This window comes from Sander lucioperca, chromosome 10 (assembly GCF_008315115.2).
Source record: "Sander lucioperca isolate FBNREF2018 chromosome 10, SLUC_FBN_1.2, whole genome shotgun sequence".
Taxonomy (NCBI): Eukaryota; Metazoa; Chordata; class Actinopteri; order Perciformes; family Percidae; genus Sander; species Sander lucioperca.
This window is the reverse complement of record NC_050182.1, coordinates 5,705,593-5,731,371: the sequence shown is the minus strand read 5'-3', so window position 1 is coordinate 5,731,371 and position 25,779 is coordinate 5,705,593. Positions and strand designations below refer to the sequence as shown.

Sequence of the window (25,779 nt, the reverse complement as noted above, 5' to 3'; positions counted from 1 at the left end):
GTGGAGGACGGGAACAAGATTTAGAAGAAAAATAGGTTATGGGCTAACATAAGCTGCAGGAATCAAGATGGAGAGAGCGGTCTGTGTTACCTGAGTCGATCCAAAGTCTCCGTAAACCATCTGCTGCGTGTTGAACCATCTCACAACAGGTCTGGCTTCTTCAAATGCCTTTATTAACAGAAAGCAAGTCAATGGTTGAAATTCTCTGTTTGACACGATCAAACAGCAGAGACTTGAAACTTGCCTGATAAAAGCAGTCAATCACAAACTACATGTGCTTGATCTTTCCACATTTGTGTCATGATTGTGTGATTATGCAGAGCAGGATGCTCAAATCAGTCCCTTGTTTTTATAACTATGTCATAATATATATAACCTTTATTTTAGGAAACCACATTGAGATTAAAACCTCTTTTGCAAGTATAAGACCTGGCCATGTAACAAGGTCACATAGAAAGTATCCAACAACAATAAATCAGCAACAACAACAATAGGTACCACAATAATTATTTTAAGTTTAAAATCATTAAAAGAAATAAGTGTCTCAAGTTTGAGCTTGGCTTGCAGACCGTTTCAGGACCAAGGACCGTAGTAGAACAGGCTTGTTTTACCAGCCTCTGTACTGATAAGAGGTACTTTGACCTGGAGCCGTCAACTCAACTCAATACTAATTTGGCCGATTTGACATGTATAATCGGGCACTGCCGGCTATTCGGACTCCATGACCCATCTGATTGGTGGAGAGCTAACCAGGAAATGGGAGCAGGATGAGCGTGACTAGAGTCTCTCAAAATCTGACGAAAATCTTTTAAACTGACCTTTGTTGATCTGAAATGAAGACAGATTCAGAAACTGCACGGCCTATTTCTCTCTTAAAATGTTTTCAGAAACACGTTTCGGTGAACTATTTTAGTCCAATATGAGATCGTATTGTGAACGAGCCGCCATGACAGTCTGGCTTTGAATTTCTGGAGAAACCAGACCCACGTGACACGTTCGTCCAATCAGCTGCTGGTTTTCATTTTTGGGTGACAAAACTTAATAGCGTCGCCTGCTGTTATGGAGACGTATTACGTCTCGTCGCTTTGGTGTGTGGGGCCCTTTGGGGTCATTTAAGTGTTTTTGCTGTCTCCACTTGACAGGCCTGATCCCACCAAGTAGCTCATCCAATCAAATCGAAGCATTGAAGGCAATGCTACTGCCAGTTCTGCCGTTATTTACCTTTTTCTTGTTCTTCTAGTCCGTAGAAATAGAAAAGTCGGTAGCCTTTCCTCATTAGCGCGAGTATAAACAGTTACAGCGCTCTCATGACGTCACATTTGCGCGCGCCAGCTTGGCTGCAGCTACTGAAAAAAGGCCCTTACCCTTTCAGTGAGGTAGCATGGATGAGGACTCAGTTGTATGTTTACTGTCAGTCCTGATTAGACATACTCAAGTGGAACATGCTCACCTTGGCCTTGACCAGAGCGAGAAGAGCGTAAGCTGTGGCCTCCAGTGTGTAAATGTGTCCCTTAGGTGTTGGCCAGTGGGACAACTCTGAGGAAGACATACAAAAATATCTTTATATTACTATGCTTTACCTGAAACAAGATTAATTCACTAATAATTTCCCAATTCCTGATCTTAAAATATTTAATTTTATAGAGATAAAATAAAAAATAAAGTAAAATGTGCTTACTTAAATGAATTTTTACTACTGGTAATTGTTTTATCATTTTAAGACCATTTAAGCGGAAATTAACATACAGGCTACATGAGAGCCCGACTGAATGTAGTCAATTGAAGTAATAAATCTCTCAGTGCATGCTATATTGATCTAGCCTGGCTCTGCCCTCTTACGTACTTCCGCTCAATTTTAATTTTCCTTCATTACGTCATCTGGGTTTGCGGTATATTCTTGGGTTTTCTTCGGTCAAATCTTTGCCGGTCCAATCAGTGAACAGAGGGAGTGGCTGAGAACGATGCCGTTGAGGTCGTGCCCTAATTTGAGTTGTAGTTCCGTAATGGCGGCGGAGAAAGATGCGAGCAAAGCCATTTGGTCCGTTGTGGCAGCAACGCTGCCGAATATCCAGAAGTTTTGTTGGTGGCCATGATGTTGTGGCCCTCCTCCCCACGGGGTTCGGGAACAGTTTGATTTTGCAGCTCGCTCCGTTAGTGGTGAAGGAGTTGGCTAAGGCTAACGCTAGCGATGCTAAGCTGACGTCACGACCAAACGTTAGCGATTGGTTATGGCAGATCCATAGTGTCTCTGGGCAGATCCAATAGTTTTAAACTTCAACAGAGTACCCTCCTTCAAGGAAGTTAACACCTGTCAATGGAGAGAGGCCAGACTCTCTCTACACATGAAATGTACCAGAGTCTGGTAGGACCAGGCTAGTGTACCAGAGTCTGGTAGGACCAGGCTAATGTACCAGAGTCTGGTAGGACCAGGCTAGTGTACCAGAGTCTGGTAGGACCAGGCTAATGGACCAGAGTCTGGTAGGACCAGGCTAGTGTAGCAGAGTCTGGTAGGACCAGGCTAATGTACCAGAGTCTGGTAGGACCAGCCTAATGGAACAGAGTCTGGTAGGACCAGGCTAGTGTAGCAGAGTCTGGTAGGACCAGGCTAATGTACCAGAGTCTGGTAGGACCAGCCTAATGGACCAGAGTCTGGTAGGACCAGGCTAGTGTAGCAGAGTCTGGTAGGACCAGGCTAATGTACCAGAGTCTGGTAGGACCAGGCTAATGTACCAGAGTCTGGTAGGACCAGGCTAGTGTACCGGAGTCTGGTAGGACCAGGTTAATGTACTGTACCAGACTCTGGTAGGACCAGGCTAATGTACCAGAGTCTCGTAGGACCAGGCTAGTGTATCAGAGTCTGGTAGGACCAGGCTTATATACCAGAGTCTGGTAGGACCAGGCTAGTGTACCAGAGTATGGTAGGACCAGGCTTATGTACCAGAGTCTGGTAGGACCAGGCTAATGTACCAGAGTCTGGTAGGACCAAGGTAATGTACCAGAGGCTGGTGGGACCAGGCTAATGTACCAGAGTCTGGTAAGACCAGGCTAATGTACTGTACCAGACTCTGGTAGGACCAGGCTAGTGTACCAGAGTCTGGTAGACCAGGCTAATGTACCAGAGTCTGGTAGGACCAGGCTAGTGTACCAGAGTCTCGTAGGACCAGGCTAGTGTATCAGAGTCTGGTGGGACCAGGCTAATGTACCAGAGTATGGTAGGACCAGGCTAATGTACCAGAGTCTGGTAGGACCAAGGTAATGTACCAGTCTGGTAGGACCAGGCTAGTGGACCAAAGTCTGGTAGGACCAGGCTAGTGTACCAGAGTCTCGCAGGACCAGGCTAGTGTACCAGAGTCTCGTAGGACCAGGCTGGCTGACCAGGGTGCGTCTAGATTTCTAGGCTACTAAGCAGGACACTATATGGCTGAAAAATAATTACATATAACATATAACATTATCAGTTCTGGTGGACAGGTCCACCACAGGTTTAGTTTAAGAATGTTGCTGTGTGACGACACCTGTGGAAGCAAACTTGTAGAGGATCTCCTTGTTCAGTTTGTTTTCACTGGCCAGGGCATATGACGTCATGGCAACAGCATATGGGTTGGTGAGGCTGGGCAGACGCCTTTCCAGATAGTTCACTGCTTTGTCTATACTGCCTGGCAGACTCTGGACAGAAGGAAGAGAAAGGAAGGAGAGTGTAAGCGTAAAAGGCTGTCAAATGGGTCACATAACAGTAGTGCATCTATTTCAAATTTGCATTTTACTAGACAATAGCTGAGACTGGATTGAAAGGCAGCAAGATATTTTGATGCCTCACTTCAACCTGTCAACAATCACATTACTGCAAAAACTGAGGCCTCATTGAAGGGGAACTATGCAGATTTTTCGCTTAATTTACCTTAATTGAACAGCTTCGGAGTCATATATATGTTTTTCAGGTTGAATGGTGGTGGAATGGAAAAACCACCCTTGCAACTTTCGGCCGCCGAGCCGCCGGCCTCAGCGTCAGGAAGTATGGCGTGATATCAGGTCTTGCGTTGTAGCGAATTGTTTCACGGCACTGCACACATACGCCCATTCAGGAACTGGCTACATATAAGAACAAGGTAGCGATGGAGTTTTTCACACTATCGTCATGGCTGAGCCGGCAAAAAAGAAGCAGATAGCTAGGAAAGCATTGTCGGAGGAACAGAGAAAGAGGAAACGGCAGACTGACCGAGAGAGGAGTCAAACACAAGTAAACATAGGAGCTGTAGGGGGGCTCTATAGAGAAACTTGTAGGGGGGGCTCTATAGAGAAACCTGCAAGGGGGGCTCTATAGAGAAACCTGCAGGGGGGGCTCTATAGAGAAACCGGCAGAGGGGGCTCTATAGAGAAACCTGCAGGGAGGGCGCGATAGAGAAACCTGTAGGGGGGGCTCTATAGAGAAACCTGTAGGGGTCTCTATAGAGAAACCTGTAGGGGGGGCTCTATAGAGAAACCTGTAGGGGGCTCTATAGAGAAACCGGTAGGGGGGGCTCTATAGAGAAACCTGTAGGGGGGGCTCTATAGAGAAACCTGTAGGGGAGCTCTATAGAGAAACCTGCAGGGGGAGCTCTATAGAGAAACCTGTAGGGGAGCTCTATAGAGAAACCTGTAGGGGAGCTCTATAGAGAAACCTGTAGGGGAGCTCTATAGAGAAACCTGCAGGGGGGCTCTATAGAGAAACCTGTAGGGGGAGCTCTATAGAGAAACCTGTAGGGGAGCTCTATAGAGAAACCTGTCAGCAAAAAGAGAGAAAACAGAAGTAATGGCCAAAACTGCATAGCACCCCTTTAAGCACCACTCGTGTCAGATAGGTGTCTGTTTTGTGAAAATGGGATGTCTTTGTTAATCTGCTACAGTATTTAAAAGCAGAGATGTAGACTGTAGAAGAAGGGTCACGTTTTATAATACAACCTTTAATTAGCAAATATGTCTCCATTTTGAATGTGTCAACTGCTTCAAAAGAATCCTTTTATCAAAATTGACCATTCACTAAACCCCTCGCTCTGGGGAGCTGGGGACCTTTTGATCCAGTATGGGAATGTAGTCGGAGCAACAGTCTTCATGCAAGCAGTTTTTTTAACGGTTATAAAACTAAAGAAACAAAAGAAAAATGTAAGGAATGGACTAAACCATGTCTTTATCTGCTCTAGGGTTGGGTATGGTTGGTTTGTTTTCGATACCGGTGCTAAAGCGATACTTTTAAGAAGAATGGCTTGTTTATTGCTAAGGCCATATGGTCAAAATTAAATTATTTAATAATAATGTACAGAGTGTGGTCTAGACCCACTCTATCTGTAAAGTGTCTCGAGATAACTCTTGTTATGATTTGATACTATAAATAAAATAAATTGAATTGAAATTGAATTGAATTGAATGTAATAACTATAACTTATAACAATGACTTATTTCACCAGTAAATTGCTGTTGAACGACAAAAACAACCACCGGATGGGAAAAGGGTATTTTACAATAACTTTGAATGCATCGCGAGGCTTACTAGTTTCACGTGAACGCACCGTCTATGTTGTTGTGTTTTAATCCAGCTGCTAGCTAACGTTACCTGCTGTCGAGTGTATTATGGAGCATCAGAGAGCAGCGCAGAAGGCATATCAAGTGCACCAGAATGAGGCACCAAAATCTGTTTTGCTATTCGGTCCAGTAGATACCGGTCGTTAAGGCACTGGTGCCGTATTAGTACCAGGTCTCGGTACCCAACCCTAGCTCTAACTGAGGTGCCCTTAGGCAAGGCCCTTAACCCCAACCAATCCAGTGGAGCTGCTCAGTGGCCAGCAGACCAGACTGTGGTTGTACTGGGCAGCTTCCAGGTATGAATGTGATCAGATCAGACTGTGGTAGTACTGGGCAGCTTCCAGTATGAATGTGATCAGATCAGACTGTGGTAGTACTGGGCAGCTTCCAGGTATGAATGTGGAACTGTGTGAATGTGACAGGTCGTCGTTGCAAATGAGAATTTGTTCACAATCGACTTACCTGGATGGATAAAGGTAAAAAACAACAAACAAACAAAAAAATCGTTAGCATGTCTGAGAAACATTACCTACAGTGGTAACTAAATGGTAATTCCAAGGCCAAAGAGCACATCATGACAACTACATTAACGTAAGTGCCTAATAATTATGTTTAAAAAAGACTAAGATGACTAGCACATTAACTTTGTGTCGCTCCTCACTAGTGTGGAGTCCGTAAATGAAATGAAAGAGGTGACGGAAAAAGAGAAACCATTGTTTGAAGATGAAGTACTCACACTAACAGTGGCATTACATTGTGTGCGAGACTCCTGCATGGCAATGAGGCAGAAGGCCGTCATGGAGACATCTGAATCTGCTCCTCTCACATCACCCTACACACACACACACACACACACACACACACACACACACACACACACACACAGAAACACACACACACACACACATTTTTTCATATTCATGTATGTAATTGTATTCATCTCAATCAGCTGTTTTTGTAGCACCAAGATTAAGATTAGATGTCAATGAAATCAGTATACGCACAATCATCTCTCCATGGATAACCGTTCCAACTTCTATAAACGAGCCGTCAGGTTGCTGTACGTTGAGAATCAGAAACTTGATGGCTTCACAGATGTGTTCTTCTTTCACTGCCACCAGATTGTTAGCCATGGCAAACACCTTGGCAACATAAGCTGTCAGCCTTAGAGAGGAGAGGAGAATGTGTAATAGTTTAGTTTCATGTATATGCAGATGTAATACACCAGTCATTCCCAAACTGTGGTCCGTGGACCACTAGTGGTGCGTGAGGGTACTGCAGGTTGTCCGTGGAAAAGCAAAATAAAATATAAAATAATATTTTTTTAACCTTCATTTTACCAGGAAATTCCCATAAAAATTAAGAATATGTAACTTGTGACTTGTAAAACTCTGAAGATTAATAATCACCAAAGGTTTTGAAATGTTGACTATATCCAAGTGTTCCTATTACTGATTTAAGACTCCGTTGCTATGGAAATAAGCCTGTTGTTCAAATGAACCTGATTATGCCCTCGGGCGCTTGAGTGAATAAATAAATAAAATAAGTGGAGTGCCGTTGTGTGCAGTAAACTTTCTTTTAATAAGCCTGTTGTACTGATGCGATGACCAGTTATAGTTTTAGTGCTAGTAGGCCTATTAAGAGGTGCAGATTAATTCAGGTAGGACTGTGTGTAGACATATTTTATTATGTGTATTATGAGGTGGTCCACGAAAATTCTTGATTACAAACAGTGGTTTGAAAACCCCTGTAATACACCATTGTCACATAGTCATGATCTTAGTTAGAGGAGGATGTGTGAACAATTATGTATCATGGATGTTTGGATGCCTCACCAGGTGCTGCTCTCTCTATTCGCCCAAACAGCAAAGGACCCATCCTTTTTACGGTAGACCAGCTCATTCTTGTAGCCTGGACACAAACAGCACACACAACCAGTTTGAGAAGTCTTGTTACATTTTTTTCTCTGTGATTATAGCATATTTGGCATAGGTTTTTGTTTGTGCTGACAATCTTGGTTAAGACATGGTAGTCTAAGGGCCCTATTTTAACGATCTGAAACGCAAGTATCAAACGCCAAACGCAAGAAGCTTTGTGGGCGGATCTCGGGCGCTGTTGCTATGATACCGGCGGTATAAATGACTCTTGCGCCCAACACAAATCTAAACTGGGTTGGTCTGACGTCGCTACATTACTCATAGGTATGGTTTGGGCGTAACGCAATAAACCAATCAGAGCATTATCTCACATTCCCTTTAAAAGCAGGCGCGCTTGTTCCATGGCGGATTGGTATTATGATGGCGGATTTGCTAGGCGCACGCTCTTAATACATCCATGGACGCATGCTAGGAGCGGTTCACAGCCGAGGAGACCAACGTTTGCTATTGATTTTTCTTTTTGACAAAATGTATATAAAGAAATGTCACAAAAACATACTTTCCCGATGTTTTGGGCTCACTCTCACTGATTCATGAAGTTATGAATGCATGGTGATATCTTTGCAATGTAGTCTAACATTAGACCGAGATGACCTCACTATAGACGATGCAGCTCTTCTGTCTCTCCTCTCCCATGCTGCTGCTGCTGCTGGGGCATTTGGGTTAAGTGGCATCGGCACATGCAGTTCAACATCACATCTCCTTAAGTCCTCTAATATTTCCTCATAAATGTCATCAACACATCCATGATTCATGGAAATGTTGTGTAAAACAAGGTCATATTTTTCCTTGTATTTATGTATGGTTTGCAAAAATGGGAACTGCTGGGTCCGTGAGATGAGAGAAGCAAAGTGTATGCGCGGTGTGCACACTCTACATTACGGCCAAGCATGCGCCCTTAAAATAGTATTTGAATAATGCGCCACTGACTTTAGACTAGCGCCACTGACTTTAGACTAGGTTTTTCCTGGTCTGTGGCGGAATTGGTTTCTGAAACTGTAAAATAGCACCAGGGAAAGTTTGCGCCAGAACACACCTCCTCTTGTTGCTGAACCGCCCCCGGTAGCGCAAGTTCATTCCCTATTTTACCGACGTGAGTCTGTGGAGGGAAAGTCCGCTGTGCGTTGGGTGCAAAAATAGGAATGATACGTGCGGCGGTGTACAAAGTCAATTATGCTGGGTGCAAGATAGGGCCCTATGAGTCTATGTGTTGCTTTGAGACTATTAATTCTCAGTGTCCCTAGCTTGTATATCTGGAGCAGGGAGGGCATGCATTACTGTCTACCACACTGCCTTTTTGATACCAAGTCTACCAATCAGACAATCAATTAAATCAATTAAAATCCCACATGGAGGGGAATCAACCAACTATTACAATTTCTGGTATCTGTGCAAATAAATACATCTTTGAGCCCACCGGTCTTGATGTGTTGGAGGGCTTCATTACGTTTCTGAAAGCCCACAGTTTCCCACTGGTTGGTTTTGTCCAAATATGTGGCTGCAATGACTGGTAGGGTCATGCGCGCAATGTTTTGCTCTCCACAGCCGCTGGGCTGGACGATCAGAGTACCCATAGAGTTCCCACTAATGGCGTTCTCCACCAGGGCAGAAACTTGTTCTCTCCCTGCACACACACACACACACACACACACACACACACACACACACATACACACACATACACACACACACACACACACACAAAACAAAATATTTATTGGGAAGGAGCAATTAAAGGAAACTAAAATGCAACCAGTAGAGGTGGTCGTATCACTAATAACAACATTAAGAACAATATAGTACCAATTAGCACCTACGCAGAGTTCATTGTACAGGCACTGTATGCCATAACATGCCGAAATATAACATAATATCTGACCTGTCACTGAGATCTGTGTGCTAGTAGGTGTGTTTCGGACCAAATCTTTCATAGGAATTTGACTGATGAGAGTTACTTCTTGTTGACCACCTAAAGAGAGAAACAGTGGGCAAGTTGGCAAATGGTGAAAATATAATATTACATAATTACTACATAATGTGGCTATTTAATGGGTAAACTCACCTACACCTTTAGTAGTGGGGTCTAGAATTATGATCTGAGGAGATTTAACCAGTACGCCTTCAGGCTGGAAAAACAACAGTGAGGACAGACATTAGAAATTACAACTATTGGAGCAATCTATATCTGCTGGTGTGCAATAACATACAATTATAGCTTAAATTTGATTTAAATATTCCTTCGTTGTTGTTCTGTTTCTCTTTCTTATTTACAGTTCATTTTGAAAACACTGATACAGTTTACATTTGTATCAAAGTTAAACCTTGTTTAGGCCTAGAGGTTAGAGAAGCGAGCTTGGGACCGCAAGTTCGCTGGTTCAATCCCCAGACTGGCAGGATAAAATCTAGGTGGGGAAAGTCCCTCCCTCATTACCACCACTGAGGTGCCCTTGAGCAAGGCCCTCCAATGGATCCAGTGGCCAGCAGATCAGACTGTGGTAGTACTGGGCAGCTTCCAGGTATGAATGTGGTCAGATCAGACTGTGGTAGTACTGGGCAGCTTCCAGTATGAATGTGATCAGATCAGACTGTGGTAGTACTGGGCAGCTTCCAGGTATAAATGTGGAACTGTTGTAAATGAGAATTTGTTCCCAATCGACTTAAATAAAATAAATAAAATAAAATAAAAAGATATTTGTTTTCCTACTAGGGCTGTGAATTGGCAAGAATCTGGCAATAGGATACATATCACGATTCAATATATTTCGATACTGTAAGGCGATATATTGGGATATATTGGGATATCATTTTAGAAAAACTAATGTTTAAAGAAAGACATGATGTTCATAAAAGTCAAAGAAGTTTACTTTAGGTCAACACTTCAGTACACAGAAAATCAAACTGCCAGTTTGGGATTGTGGTTCCCAGGTTCTTAGTGAGCTAATGTTTATATGCTAAAGTAGGCCAAAGTTCAGCCATAGCTACGTTGTTAGCTTCTAGCAAAAAGTCAGGCACTGCTAGGCACTGCTAGGCACTGCTAGGCACTGTTAGGCACTGCTAGGCACTGCTAGGCACTGTTAGGCACTGCTAGGCACTGCTAGGCACTGTTAGGCACTGTTAGGCACATAATATTTCGTTTTTGAAAATCGATTTTTGATTTGATTTATTTAATTGTATCAAGAATGCCTTACATGGGAATAAAAAGATCAAATACAATGGAGGATAAAAACACAATAAAGTCCAGGACTTATTTCCATTGTGGTCCTCAACACATAACATCAGGACAAGACAATACATTCACAGAGTGTATAATAATCACTGATGTAACATAAAAACATTTTCTTAAATAAATAAAAATAAAAATGGTAACTTGCCCTTTGATCTATTCCGCAACCCTCTCTAGTAACCAGGCCTTGATACTTTTTTTAAAAGAGTTCAGGCTGGAAATGACTTTACTATAATGATCTAACTTGTTCCACTGAACTGCCCCTATATAGGCAAAGGTTCCTTTCCCTAACACTGTCTTAAATTTATAAGGACACAGGTCAGATATGCTGCCACGAGTATAGATATTGTGTGTGTCCTTTACCTTAGTTATAAGACACGACAGAAAAATTGGGACACTACCAAACAATATTTTATGGATCATGGTCAGTCTTAACATAGTAACCCGAGACTCTACAGGGAGCCAATTGAGCTCAACAAATTGTAACCTACCTATATGCGGCCCAAGTTCAGAATTACTCTTATTAATTTATTCTTTATTACATTACATTACATGTCATTTAGCTGACACTTTTATCCAAAGCGACTTACAATTCGTATATATCAGAGGTAACACGCCTCTGGAGCAACTAGGGGTTAAGTGTCTTGCTCAGGGACACATTGGTAGATGTATCGCAGTGGGAATCTAACCCAGATATCTCACATCATGATTTTTAGTTCTATGAAAAGTTTTAAGTGCTTTTTCCCTGGTTTTAATAGCATCATGTATAACTTTGTCAAACCATGCGCTAGAGCGCTGTTTAACTCTGATCTGTCTGAGAGGGGTCACCTTGTTAATGACTTTTAAAAATGTATGTTTAAACTGTGACCATGCTATGTTAACACATGAACAATTTACCACAGGGGACCAATCCACCTCATCCACATGCATCTTGAAGGTTTCCTGGGAGTAATGTTTAAATGATCTGGATAGTACAGTCTTGTGAGAGTAAAAGGTTTTTTTACCAGATTTTCTTGTGCAAAAAATTATATTATGATCACTTATGCCGTAAGTAATAGTACCACTTTGAGATATTTTAGATTTGTCTGAAACTAAAATCAAATCAATAATACTCTCACAAGTCTTGCTTATCCCCGTGGACTTTTTTACCAGCTGTTCCAGACCAAAAGAGTGACACAGGTCCTCCAACATTTTACCAAAAGGATGAGCACAGCCCAATACATTTGTGTTCATATCCCCCATTAACATCAGCTCTGAGCTCTCTTTGTCTGATAAGTTCAAGAGAACCTGTTCTAACTTGTCATAGAAGGTAGCATGGCCTGGCGGTCTGTAGCAAGCCCCTAATAAAATGGAATTGTTTTTTGGTAAACATATGTCCAACCAAACAATCTCTAAATCACTAGCAATGTCATCTCTATAGTCAAAGGATACACATCAGAGCGCACATATACACAAACCCCGCCCCCTTTTCTATTTCGGTCTTTCTTAACTCTACAGTAATTATTAATGGCAATTTCCTCATCGCTTATAGTTTCATCTAACCAACTTTCCGTTAAACAGATAACCCCGACCTCTGATTGTTTCACCAGTTGCCTAATTTCCTCAACTTTTTGGTGGCGGATCGATACAGTATTGCAAAATAAAATATTGCGATACTCAAGTGTATCGATTTTTTCCTATGCGTTAGAGGCAACAGACACATCGCTGCACGTGAGGCTAGTTAACACTACACTCAACAGCAGGTAATGTTAGCGTACCATTAGCTAGCAGCTGGATTAAACACGGTTAAAAAGCTGACAGCTAAACAGTGTAAAATGTGACTTTATTTCACTGTAGAGGATCCAACAGCGGGACGTTAACAGTCTGCAGCTGCCACTGTTGAAAAAACAACACAGACGGTGCGTTTCCTTGAAACTAGTAGCCTTGTGGTGCATTCAAAGTTATTGTAAAATACCCTTTTCCCATCTGGTGGTTGTTTTTTGTCATTTAACAGCAATTTACTGGTGAAATAAGTTATTGTTAGAAGTTATAGTTCTTACTTTATTATTAAATAATTTAATTTTGACCATATGGCATTAGCAATAAACAAGCCACTCTTTAATGTCGTAGACTGTTGTTTAGTACCCTTCTTTTTTCTTTTCTTTTTATAACTTTATTAAAAAGTACTGGTTCAGGCACCGTTTAGGCACCGGCACCGTTTTAAAAGTATCGTTTTAGCACCGGTATCCGAAAAAACCCAAACGATACTCAATCCTACTTACCACCACCAGCAGCTTTTTTTTAATTCCATCACTGAGCGAAGAATCTTTAACAGCTGCTTTGATCTCAATGTTAAATGTTCCTTCTTTCATGGGAATAATGATGAAGGGTACAGCTCGTGTAGTTTTGGCCCCCATATTGACCTCCTGGCGATACCTTCTACGTTTAGAGGCTGAACTGCACACATGCTCCTCTTCAGACAGATCCACACGCACCTTGAAAATGAGACAAAGACTGAAGTATGTGTAGTGCATAATAAGGATCATAATCATCAGTTTTATTTAGTGCTGGAAGAAGTATCCAGATCCTTCACTTAAGTAAAAGTACTAATACCACACTGTAAAAAAAAATACTCTGTTACAAGTAAAAGCCCTGCATTGAAAATGTTACTTTAGTAAAAGTATGTAAGTATCATCAGTAAAATGCACTTAAAGTATAACAGTAAAAGTACTCAATGCAGAACAATCCTCACATTTTTGAAACTGGAAATGAACAGCTCTGTCAGTCAGTTATCGTATTTTCCAGATTATAAGTCACACTTACTTTCATAGTTTAGCTGGTCCTGCGACTTACATATCAAAATATATGTAATTTAACAAAAGAAAATGCAAATTAGAAGCATTTCCATCAACTGACAAAGCTTAGTTTCGTCACAAGTTGACGTTATGCAGGGTTGTAGATTGCAAACCGTCTTGCTAAATCAAAGAGTTTAGAAGCCAAGTCCTTTGTCTAAATGGAGAGAGGGAGCACTGTACCAGTTGGCCACCTGTGCAGAATACAGGGTTGTGGCAGAGACATTTGGTGTCAGTGAGACAACTGTTCACCACTGTGTATACGTGGTGTGCAGGGCCATACGATTCAAGCTTTTGAACCAATTCGTCAATTTACCCGACCTGTCTGAGACACAGGCTACAGCGCACCGTAACTCTACGCACCTTGTGCCACAAGTGTACGAGGCCCTGGATGGGGCATCTTCCCCCATCCAATGGGCTCGATGGTGTTTTAAGCCCCGAACGTCTCCTTCCACGCAGCGCTGCGACTATTGACTTCAAGGCATATACGTTTTAACCCAAACCTAACCCTAACCATAACCATTGCCTAATCGACTTCAAGGCACCTAACCTTAACCCTAACCAGGGCTTAAAACACCAATCCGATGGATACCGGGACTAAAGTCATGTGAGTTACATGTTCGCTACATCACAACATATTTGGCAAAGCTGTTTCCATCTCGCTTTTTGCGCATTAACTATTTTTCAAAAAATGCAAAAACCACCTCAAGCAAGCGTAAGAACTTTTTTTGCGAATTTGAGGAAGTTTTTTTGAATTTTGCCGTTTCCATCAACATTTTCTCATGCAATATTGCAAAATGCGCATACAAATACGTTGATGGAAACCCTACTATGGTGAATCCCTAGGAAATGTAATGCTTTACATGGTTTCCTACAGGAGAATGGAAAGGCACACTGTATATATTACAATAAGGTTTCCCAAGTTCAGTTCAATTCAATTCAAGTTCTGGGACATACCACAATGTGAGCAGCTATTACACTTATCAAAGACTAGAGAAAGATTACAATCCTTTTCTGTTTTGCTACACATTGTAAATATTTCCTGTTGTTTTTGCCCAATTTTTTTCAAACTCCTTGTCAGTACCCAATCTGTGCTGCCTGCACGATCCGTCATGCACAAGATGTTCACGCAGGTGCAGATGATAATCCTGTTTTACCGAGGATACAACACTGCACGATCTGTTCAGCCCTTTCGGTCGTAGTTGTAGCGGTCTGCCATTAGCCTCCACCGGGAAGCTAACGTTAGTTTAGCTAACAGCTAATTCGGCTAACCGCTAGCTGAGACAGCATGTAATAACTTTAAAAGACCCTCAAAATAAAACCTGAAAATAACCGTTAAAATATAGAACAGCTGTTACATCAGTTCTGCTTTACTTTAAAATACAATCAATCAGTACTTGTCTTTATTGTTATTACTGTAGCCTGCTTTTCCCAGTGTTTAGTTTGAGTTAACGTTATTTTAGACTGAATCAAGCTCTCAGCTAGTGGTTAGCCAAATTAGCTGTTAGCTAAACTAACGTTAGCTTCCCGGTGGAGGCTAACATGGAACAGATCGTGCAGTGTCTCATAAAACAGAATGCGCATGACGGATTGTGCAGGCAGTGCAGATTGTGTACCGACAGTCCTAATAAAATATCAAAGTCTCATTGGCTCTGACCTGAAACACCAGAGTAGAGTAACACTGACTTACGGTGGCAGGATCGGGGCTGTAGTTGTGGAGGATTGCCTTAATTTCCAGCTGCTCTCCACGGACAGCAGAGTACGGCAGCCTGAGATCAATGAAGAATGCCTTCCGGACAATGACCTCTAACGGCTCGCCAACACAGATTCCTATAAAATGAAAGGGATAAAAAAAAAAATGATCTGGGTTTTTTCACAGCCAAATGCACTAACCTGCACTCCTGGCTGGACCGGCTATCAAAACAAAGAACAGAGAAGTTTGGATTACAACACACAAAGGGAGTATGACATAATTTATAGCTCAGGCCATTACTCCTCTATATCTTTACATACAGTAGCTAATATTTGTTTGCTGTCATATTAATGTTTTGAATGTCAAGTACAAAACCTTTAAGGATAGCAGTACAACTAACAACCCAGTCTCACGGCAGTTCGTGAAATGGGCACGTTATTTAATCTATTGATTTGTGTACATGGACACGATTCTCTCATTTATTTCGTGGTGGTCAGCACGTTATTTAAACTAATGTATTTCAATGGGAAGCATCTTTCGTGATCACAGCACGACTACCGTAGCGAGTAGTATGAAATGCCGAAAATCCGCGTAAGGAGGTTGGTTGGGGGGGTGGATGGGTCAAACAACACAGGACTTTCACCCCAGAGACCGGGGATCGTGACACGGCGTGTGATGTGACCTTTCCCCGTTCTTCTTTTCTTAACCCAACCTCCGTATAGATGCTTCCCATTATGTGCTGACCACCACGAAATAAACGAGATGACCGTGTCCGTGTACACAAATCAATAGATTAAAAATAACGTGCCCATTTCACGAACTGCCGTGAGACCGTGTTGCAACTAAAGCACAAGACAGCTTTTAGTCGCTGACTCCTCACCGTGAGTTCTTGACAGACTGATGCCAGTGAACTGCCAGGTTGTGATTGAGTCTTTCAAAGGAACATTTCTCGTCAGTGATGTGGTGTCACTGAAACAAAGAAAAGTGTTAACAGTAAAAGTAAAAAGAAAAATGCTTTAAAGTCCTACTGGTGTCATAATGAATGAGTGTATTGTTTTGTGTCTATATTCCAGTTGACTCACCAGTTTGGTGTTTGTCGATGACAAGCAGGCAGTGTCACATCTGACCACAGCCAACTTTCAGGGAACTCGGTGCGAGAACTAATTTCATTGCTGTCCAGGTAACTGTCATCCTCCTCACCTAAAGTAAAGTGTCATTAAACATGTTATGGTTTTGACTGTCTTCTAACTACCAGTATGACTGAATAACCACCCAGGGCTTCCCCCCCCACTCCCATCCCTTGTCCCTGTGTCTTACTGCGAGCCAGTATGAGGCTATCCTCCTTCCTCTCAGCTCGCTGGGTTTCCATCTCCTTGCAGCAGTGCAGGAAGGCTGCGGCACAGAGTTCACCATCACTGATGTACTCCGCTCGCATCTCACAGGTGTATGAGAGGGGGGTGTTCCTCATGCCATCCAAACAACAGTCACGTTGGAGTTGGTCTTGATATTGACTCACTGGGAAGAAAGAGGGTTGTGAAGGAATGACAGTGGAAGAAGACATAGAGTAAAAGAAAAATGGTGAACTGGAAAGCATTACAAAGTCAACCCCAAACATGTCTAACTCCAAACATTGTGGAGAGCCTGAAGTCTGTGACAGAAGATGAATGAAGATGCGGTTATTGGGTAGTTTAGAGCTGTGGTTCTTACCTAAGCTGGTTGTGACGTCCATTATAGTAGCGGCTCGTTTCTTGCGGCTGGGGGCTGGACATTTTAATTCTGGAAACGCATCACAGACAAGATCTTTAACAGAACCCAACAAGGTTGAAACTAGACTTGATTTTTGCATGGTACAGTTGTATATAAAACTCCTACAATCAGTGAGGTCCTTTATCTGGTTAAACCAAGCAGAAACCTGCGGTGCTGAAAAATTAAGCCAATGCAGAAGTGCCAAAAACGGCAGTTCATCGAGTGGCCACTTGAGGCTGGCTCCAAAGGGGAGTCAATCCCCTTAGCCCCCCATGTTAAAATGCACAACTTTACAGCATAATTTAACATTTTAGGGCTGATTCTTTTTTATAACTGACCCCTTTGTACTATGTTCAGGCTTAAAGTTCTGCATAGGGCATTCTGCTTTGAGTGACAGGTGGGCTGCCCACTTTGAGCTTCTTTTTGGCTCTTCAGAAACTTATTGGTGACATCACGTTGACTATGTTCATATTTTATACAGTCTATGGGTTAGACACATGGATGGTGTGGGGGTGAGGAAATGGATCTACAAGTGCACTTTTTATTTGTTGAAATGTTAAAACATTATATAAATGCCTTAAAGGGTCAGCTCAATCAAAAACACATTATTTCAGTTACCCCTAGTGAAGTCTCGCATTGCCAGACCTTCCTCCACAGCTCTGCGGAGGTAGGTCTGACTAGTCCACACAACATTCCTGGATGGGAGAAAAACGGGCTCTGGTTTATTGGCATTTCTTTAAACCAATCACAATCATCTTGGGCAGTGCTAAGCACCAGACTCAATGACAGAGCCTCTGCAAAATAGCCTCGGGAAGGAACTTGCTTTGTTGGAACGTATACGTTCAAAAGTTGTTTTAGTCGTGCAACAGAAAAGATTGGACAGTTGTTTTCCTATAGGCTTCGCCATCTAAGAGCTGTTGCTATTGCGTTTATCCGTTACACATGCGCAGTCGTGAAGATAATTGAAGAAAAATTTAATAATAATTAAAGCTGCAAGCAGCGATGACGGGGCCTCACCCCTAACCCTTGCCCCGGGTGTTACTGGCGGATGCAATATCACATGTAGACCACACATTCTAAGTTTCATGTAAATCGGAATAACTTTTGCCAAGATACAACCGTTCCTGTTTCAACACCCACATACAGGAACTTGGTCCTCCATAACTTGTGCATTGTTTTAACTATCAAAAATCTTTTCATAACTTATTGTCATGAGGGTCCTCTGAGTTTATATCCAAGTTTTTGTGCAGATTGGACTCACGGCCCAGGAGGAGTTAGACAAAGTAGGTTTCCCATATATCGCGATGTGGCTAATTAATAAAAAACATTCTAACAGCACCATCTAATGGCCGATTCACTCTAAATTTGGCATGGATGCTCAAGCACCTATGCGGCACATCTGTGTTATGTATGGTGGCAATCGGAATAAATCTTGGTAAGATACGCAACTTCCTATTTTGACAGCCACCTACAGGAAGTTGGTCCTCTGTAACTTCTGCATTGTGTTAGCTATCAAAATTCTTTTGATATCTTTTTGTCATGAGGGTCCACCGAGTCTACGTGTACATTTTTGTGCAGATGGGACAAAAAGTAGGTTTCACTCAAAGCGAATTTGCTAATTAATTTAAAAAAATTAAAACAGCACCATGTAAAGGCTGATTTACGCCATATTATACGCCTCACTGCAACATGAGGAACAACTGTGTTAAGTTTTGTGTCCATCGGAATGGCCGTTGGCAAGATCCAACCATTCCTGTTTCGACACCCACCTACAGGAAGTTGGTCCTCCATAACTTGCGCATCCAAGTTAAGGCCTTCCACACATAAGGGGGCACTATGGAGCCCGCTTACCGGTATGAGCCAAATCACTGTAGAGTCTCGCAAAGCTCCCAGGTGTTTATGTGGGCGCCAATTTTTGTGAGTTTTCGTATATATTGAGGCCGTCAAAAATGTGCCCAAGTACTAAAACCAATTAGGGGGCACTATAGAGCAACCATACCACTCCCAAATCTAAATGTGAATTCAGATGAAAGAGTTTACTATTGTGCACATGGTTGCAAAATCTTGAATCGTGCATCCTAAAGTCCTCAAACAAGTGTTCGTAAAATGAAGATTTTTTCACAAAAACCAAGATTTCGGAAATTTTAGAACTTTGTAATTTTTTCTAAAAATAGCACCATGGACTTCAAGATAAGACCTGTGTTCCCTCAAAAGTTAACTTATTAACTTATTACTTTTGTTGGAATTAAGGCACACGTTAGGGGGCACCATGGAGCCCCCTTACAACGCCCCAGCCGAGTTTTTCGTGCATTCTAAAGCCCTCAAAAATGTGACGAAGGACTCGGAAAAATAATAATCTGACCAAAAACAATAGGTTCCTTCGCACTTTCAGTGCTAGGCACCATTGGGGTCAGGCCCTAATAACTTGGATTTATATAGCGCCTTTCAAGGTACCCAAGATTGCTTAACAAATGGGGGGGAGGTGGGTTAGGGGTCAAAAGACTTAATGAAAAGAAATGTTTTGAGGTGCTTTTTGAACATGGGCAGGGATGGGGCAGAGCGGACGTGGAGTGGTAGACTGTTCCAGAGTGTGGGAGCATTGGCAGAGAAAACCCTGTCCCCAAAAGTCCGCAACCTGGTGCGGGTGGTATCCAGCAGGTCCTTGTTAGAGGACTGCAGGGAACGTAACTGAGTGTAGGGGTAGAGGAGATCTGTGTGGTATTGTGGTGAGGGTCCATGGAGAGATTTGTAGGTGAGCAAGAGGATCTTGTAGGTGATGCGTGACTTGACTGGCAACCAGTAGAGCTGTTGGAGGATGGGAGTGATATGCTGCCAGGGCTTGGTGTGGGTTAGAACCCTGGCAGCCGAGTTCTGGACATACTGGAGTCTGCTAAGGGCCTTGGTGGGCAGTCCAGAAAGGACACCATTGCAGTAGTCCAGACGGGAGGTGATGAAGGCATGGATGAGTGTCTTAGTTACTGAATGTGTGAGTGAAGGCAGGAGTTTTGAAATGTTTCTGAGGTGGTAGAAGGCGGACTTAGTGATGTTTTTGATGTGCGACCGGAAGGAGAGAGTGGAGTCCAGGATGAAGCCCAGGTTGCGCACCTCAGGAGATGGGGAAATGGAGCAGCCATCTACAACCAGGGCCAGGTCTCCAATTTTCCTGAGCAGTGGTGCAAGGGCTACCACCATGAGATCTGTCTTATTAAGGCCCGAGCACGAAAGTGCGAGGCACCTATTGTTTTTGTAAGGATTATTAGGGCCCAAACATGAAAGTGCAAGGCCCCAACAGTGCCTTGCACTGAAAGTGCGAAGGAACCTATTGTTTTTGGTCAGCTTATTCTTATTCCCAATTCCTCGTCGCATTTTTTAGGGGGTTAGCATGCACGAAATGTCACAACTGGTGAAAATTGCAAAGTTCTGTAGTGATTGGGCTCGGGTGTTGCCAGGGGGCTCCATAGCGGCTTACATTATGGAGTGCGCCTTAAATTGGACAAAAGTAATAAGTTAATATACCAACTTTTGAGGGAACATAGGTCTCATCTTCTTCATCTTCATTTTCAAGTCCATGGTGCTATTTTTAGAAAAAATTACAAAATTCTATAATTTCCGAAATATTGGTTTTCGTGTAAAAATCTTCATTTTACGAACACTTGTTTGAGGACTGATGATGCACGAAAACTCTCAAGATTTTGCAGCCATGTGCACAATAGTAAACTTTTTCATCTGAATTCACATTTAGGCTTAGGAGTGGTATGGTTGCTCTATAGCGCCCCCTAATTGGTTTTAGCACTTGGGCACATTTTTGACGGCCTCAATATATACGAAAACTCACAAAAATTGGGGCCCACATAAACACCTGGGAGCTTTGCAAGACTGTACAGCGATTTGGCCCAAACCTGTAAGTGGGCTCCATAGCGCCCCCTAATGTGCATAATCAATGCCAAATTTAGAGTGAATCAGCCATTAGATGGCGCTGTTAGAATTTATTTTATTAATTAGCCACATCGCGATATATGGGAAACATACTTTGTCTAACTCCTCCTGGGCCGTGAGTCCAATCTGCACGAAAATTTGGATATAGACTCGGAGGACCCTCGTGACTAAAAGTTATCAAAAGAATTTTTATAGCTAAAACAATGCGCAAGTTATGGAGGAACAACTTCCTGAAGGTGGCTGTTAAAACATGAACGGATGTATCTTGGCAAAAGTTATTCCGATTTACATGAAACTTAGAATGTGTGGTCTACATGTGATGTTGCGTCTTCCAGTACCCCCGATTGCAAGAAGGCGAGGGCCCGTTCATCGCTGCTTGCAGCTTTAATTACTTTTGAGTTTGAGTAGGTTTGTGGTCATCCATGATTTGAGTTCCTGCAGGCAGTTGACAAGTTCTGTGGGTGGAAGCTGGGAGGTGGGGTTTGTGCTGATATAAAGTTGAGTGTCATCAGCGTAGCAGTGGAAGTTGAGTCCATGTTTACGGATAATATCACCTAGGCATGTAGCCTAGGTGAGCATGTAGATGGCGAACAGCAGAGGACAGCAGAGGACCAAGCACAGAGCCTTGGGGCATGCCATGGTTGGCAGGTGCTGGATCAGAGTTGGAATCATTTAGGGTGATGAATTGTTTCCGGTCAGTGAGGTAGGACCGGAACCAGGACAGTGCTGTGCCAATGAGGCTGATGAGCTCAGAGAGGTGGTGGAGAAGGATGTTATGGGCAACTGTATCAAAAGCTGCAGAAAGGTCAAGGATGATGAGGATGGTGATGAGGCCATTGTTGCCAGCAAACAGGAGGTCATTAGTGAATTTGATGAGGGTGGTCTCAGTGCTATGGTGGGTTCTGAAGCCAGATTGGAGGGGTTCGAAGAGCTCATGGTGGGACATGTGATGTTGAAGCTGGGCAGCCACTGCTCTTTCCAGGATTATGCTGAGGAAAGGGAGGTTGGAGATTGGACGATAGTTGTTGGGGTCGTCTGGGTCTAAGCCTGGCTTTTTGAGAGTGGGGCTGACTGCCGCCATTTTAAAGCTGGATGGTACCACACCAGAGGCAAGAGATGTATTTATGATGTTTTCCACTGGATGGCAGAGGATGGGAAGACAGACCTTGACCAGGTTGGTGGGCATTGGGTCAAGACTGCTGGTTGAAGTCTTGGCAGAGGTGACCAGTTTTTTTACTTGGTCGGCATCCTGTGGAGAGAAGGCGGATAAGCAGCACTAAGGTGAGTGGGCAGCTGAGTGGTGAGAATCCTGTTGGGGCAGTGTGGGGCAGGGAGAGAGCCCAGGAGACTGGTGCCGGTGGATAGTGTCCACTTTCTGCTGGAAGAAATCCAGGAACCTGGAGCAGAGATCAGCTGCATCTGAGCATTTAGCGGCATCAGTGTTTTTGTTGATTACCGATGAGTGTGGAGTAATACCTTGTTTTTGCCAGAGAAAGGGCGCCTTTGTAGTTCGTGACGTGTTCTTTAAATGCTTCACAATGGACAGTGAGGCCGGATCTTCTATATCGTCTTTCGAGAGACTTTACACCCTTGTGCCCTGCAGCTGTGAGACCAGAGATGTGCTCCCGTATTTTTCTTCAGCGACAAGCAGTTTGAAGACTTCGAAAAACAGCGGTGTCCGCCTGTATACCAATTGACAAACCGGCTACATCCTGCTGCCAAATCTCCACCCGAGCTTAGGCTGGCTGCCAGCAGTTCTGCGCCCACTTACCGACGGAGGAACCGAAGCGGCAGACGATGGCAGCAACCACCAGCGGCGACACCCAGACATCCCAGAAGGGGATCTCTTTGGCGAGCAAGAGTCCGCTGACCTGGATCCCCCTAGAGCACCAGTTCTCCCTCCTCCCCTTTGGGAGAACTGGAGTTCGAAACAGAAGAGGATTACGGAACACCGCATCAGCAGCTTTCTCTTCTGCATCAGGAGGGCTCCCTGCCCACCGCTAAGGTTTTTGTTCTCGACCTGTGTGAATGCTGAGTAAGCATTCTCTGAACCCGTGAGATGGATAGCACCAATGTCTCGCTATGCACCGCTCACCAAGGCGACACGGAAACAGAGTTCCCAGCGGTCCCGCCACTGCATCAGAGCTCCACCGTACTGCCCTCCTCCCCCACAGCGGTATCCCCCGCCAAACATCAAACTGACACGGCCATAGGGCCCTGCAGGCAGCACCCACCTGGTCCAATCCAGCCCTGTGCCGACTCACAAACAGCAGCATCAGTGGTAGTGACAATGACGGGGCGCCAGGAACATATGTCTCACTCCAGCTGAGAGTTGGAAACATAACGGCGCTTTAAAGGGTTTTCTCCTAAAGAGCAGTTTCACACAGACACACACAGAGATGGTGTACCTCCACCCATCATGGCACAAGAGGCGCATGCTGACCATATTTTCCTTCCTTCCGTCACACGTAACAGACACAGATGCATCTCTCGTTGGATGGCAGGGCAAGTCCGAGTCCGAGGTTGTGGGAGGGAGATGGGGAAATCCTCCATCTCTCCACGTTGCCTAGAACCTGACACGGTGCTAAAGTGCTGAAACACTTTGCTTTGAGTCTGTCAGGTAGAAGTGTTGATAAGAACAGACAACATGACAGTGGCATGTACATTCAGCCCGGCTATTAGAAATAGCCAGGAGCCTACTGCTGTGGTCACACAGTCACCTGCTCTTAATCAGAGCGGCGTACACCCCAGGGTTACTAACCCGTTACTAACCCGCGCAGGGGGTCCCTCTCACAACGAGCGGAAATTAGATCCCACTCTCCTTCAGATGCTGTGGTTAGGAGGGCGAAAGTGGATCTGTTCGCCTCATGAGAAAATACACAGTGCACACTGTGGTTCTCTATGAAGGCGCGAGACTGGTCTCGCTTTTCCCCCTGTCCCCCTGACTCCTCGTCTCTTGGCTCGCATTCAGTAAGAGAGCCTGGCGGCCATTCTAGTGGCACTAGAATACACAATGGCACAGGGACACACTGTCGCAGCTGGACTGTGCAATCTCCCCCCCCCCTCCGCAGTGATAAGCCAACGGCTTTTGCCTTGGCCGCTGAACGGGAGCGCTTGGAGAGGTTAGGGTGTCTCGTTGTGCTACTTAGGCAACAGCTCCACTTTGTGGTTAAATCGGGTATGTTGATCTGTAACAGCAGAGCCCACTGTGTGAGCCACTATGCTATACACGAATCTTAAGTCACAGAATGCCTAGCGGCCTTATTCATTCAGCGTTTTATGCTTGACGGCGGTCCGCTTTCCAGCACTGGTGTGTGGAAAAAGACTCGGACACCAGATTCCAGATTCTATGAGTATAGGCATAGCCCTCTAAGATCCAGGCCCAGGCCACCTGCTCCACCAACATTGGCTGACGAAAAATGCTGATGTTGGAAGCAGATCTCTGGTCTCGCAGATGTAATATAACAGTAACTGCGGACATAAGAGAGGCCCATGCAGGGCACAAGGGCGCAAAAGAAATCTTCACAACTGCGCATGCATGAGGGATAAACCCAACAGCTCTTAGAGGGCTATGCCTATACTCATAGAATCAAAGTTACAATACCTAACTACCAATAGTATAGCTAGCTGTCTGGATTTAACCTGCAGAAATCTGAAGAGCATAACCACAGTCCTCATGAATCCACCGGAGGTTAGAACGCCAACACAAAGAAAGAGGAAGGTGAGAGACAACCGGCCGAAAATTAGGGACATCCGGCGGAATTTCCGGCGGCGCCTGAACAATCCCCGACATGAAATGTTGTTGATATGGACTATCACAAGTGGTATTTGTCAGACAGTTTCAGTTTTATGTGCCCAAAGTTTAAGATATCTGTTGCTGAGATTCTGGCTAGACAGCAACGAGTGATTTCACAAAAATGTCTCCAAAACAGCTGCATGTCCAGATACCACAAAAGGGGAATAAGAAATATAATGTCATTTAGTTGAAAAGACTCAGCTCAGTCCGTAGGGAGTTGGGTTGGGAACCAAAGGGTTGCTGGTTCAAGTCCCAGTATGGACCAAAGTACAGAGTGTGGATTGTTAGCTGGAGAGATTCCAGTTCACCTCCTGGGCACTGCCAGGTGTTCTTGAACAAGGCACCGTACCCCCCAACCGCTCAGGGCGCTGGTCCAGCACTGGCAGCCCACTCACTCTGACATCTCTCCATTTGTGCAAGAATAGGTCCTGTGTGTGTATTTCAGGCCTGTGTGTAGTGATTTCTAACAAACAGAGTGTAAATTGTAATTTCCCCACTGGGGATAATAAACAGTATAAATTATTAAAATTAATTATTATTATTCTCTTAATTAGACTAGATATTTCATTGGTACAACATTAAGGCCTAAAGAGGGGTATGTTCAGGAAAGGGGAAATTAAAGTATTGTCACCTTGTCTGTAGGGAGTTCCAGAAGCCATGTTGGACTCAAACAACAGCCCAGCATCGTAGAACACACCCATACCATCCTTCCCTCCACCTGGTGTGCAGCCTGTGTCGTACTTCTCTACAGTATCCCACACCTGAGCAGGGTAGAGGTCATTCACGCACACAAATACAAACAAGCAAGGCTTACAGGATGTAAATTAAACAGAAATACTGTTTTCCAAATTCCTATATCAGTTTTCTTTTTAACTACCCAAAATAACATGGATGCTCTTTGGCAAGTACTGTACTTTCATTAATTTTGGGGTGTTTTTTAAAAAACAATTGAAGTGGTTTCAAAATAGTTTTGAGTAAAAAAAAAAATATATATATATATATATATATATATATATATATATATATATATATACAATATATATACATATATATATATACAT

General features: G+C 43.6%; 1 protein-coding gene across 1 annotated transcript in view; it reads right to left on the bottom strand.

Annotated features, from left to right (window-relative positions):
• The window catches only part of LOC116064053 (complement C3-like), a 49,297-nt gene that overhangs the window by 10,243 nt on the left and 13,275 nt on the right, over positions 1-25,779 (bottom strand). Inside the window, exons 16-31 of the mRNA XM_031319106.2 lie at positions 25,350-25,479; positions 16,948-17,016; positions 16,558-16,755; positions 16,323-16,440; positions 16,121-16,209; positions 15,238-15,377; positions 12,978-13,190; positions 9,556-9,619; positions 9,373-9,462; positions 8,911-9,117; positions 7,392-7,467; positions 6,561-6,720; positions 6,293-6,388; positions 3,516-3,666; positions 1,451-1,536; positions 91-168 (exon numbers count right to left, since the gene is read on the bottom strand). Of these exons, the coding sequence (XP_031174966.1) occupies positions 91-168; positions 1,451-1,536; positions 3,516-3,666; positions 6,293-6,388; positions 6,561-6,720; positions 7,392-7,467; positions 8,911-9,117; positions 9,373-9,462; positions 9,556-9,619; positions 12,978-13,190; positions 15,238-15,377; positions 16,121-16,209; positions 16,323-16,440; positions 16,558-16,755; positions 16,948-17,016; positions 25,350-25,479 (1,965 nt within the window). The remainder of the gene's footprint in view (positions 1-90; positions 169-1,450; positions 1,537-3,515; positions 3,667-6,292; positions 6,389-6,560; positions 6,721-7,391; positions 7,468-8,910; positions 9,118-9,372; positions 9,463-9,555; positions 9,620-12,977; positions 13,191-15,237; positions 15,378-16,120; positions 16,210-16,322; positions 16,441-16,557; positions 16,756-16,947; positions 17,017-25,349; positions 25,480-25,779) is intronic.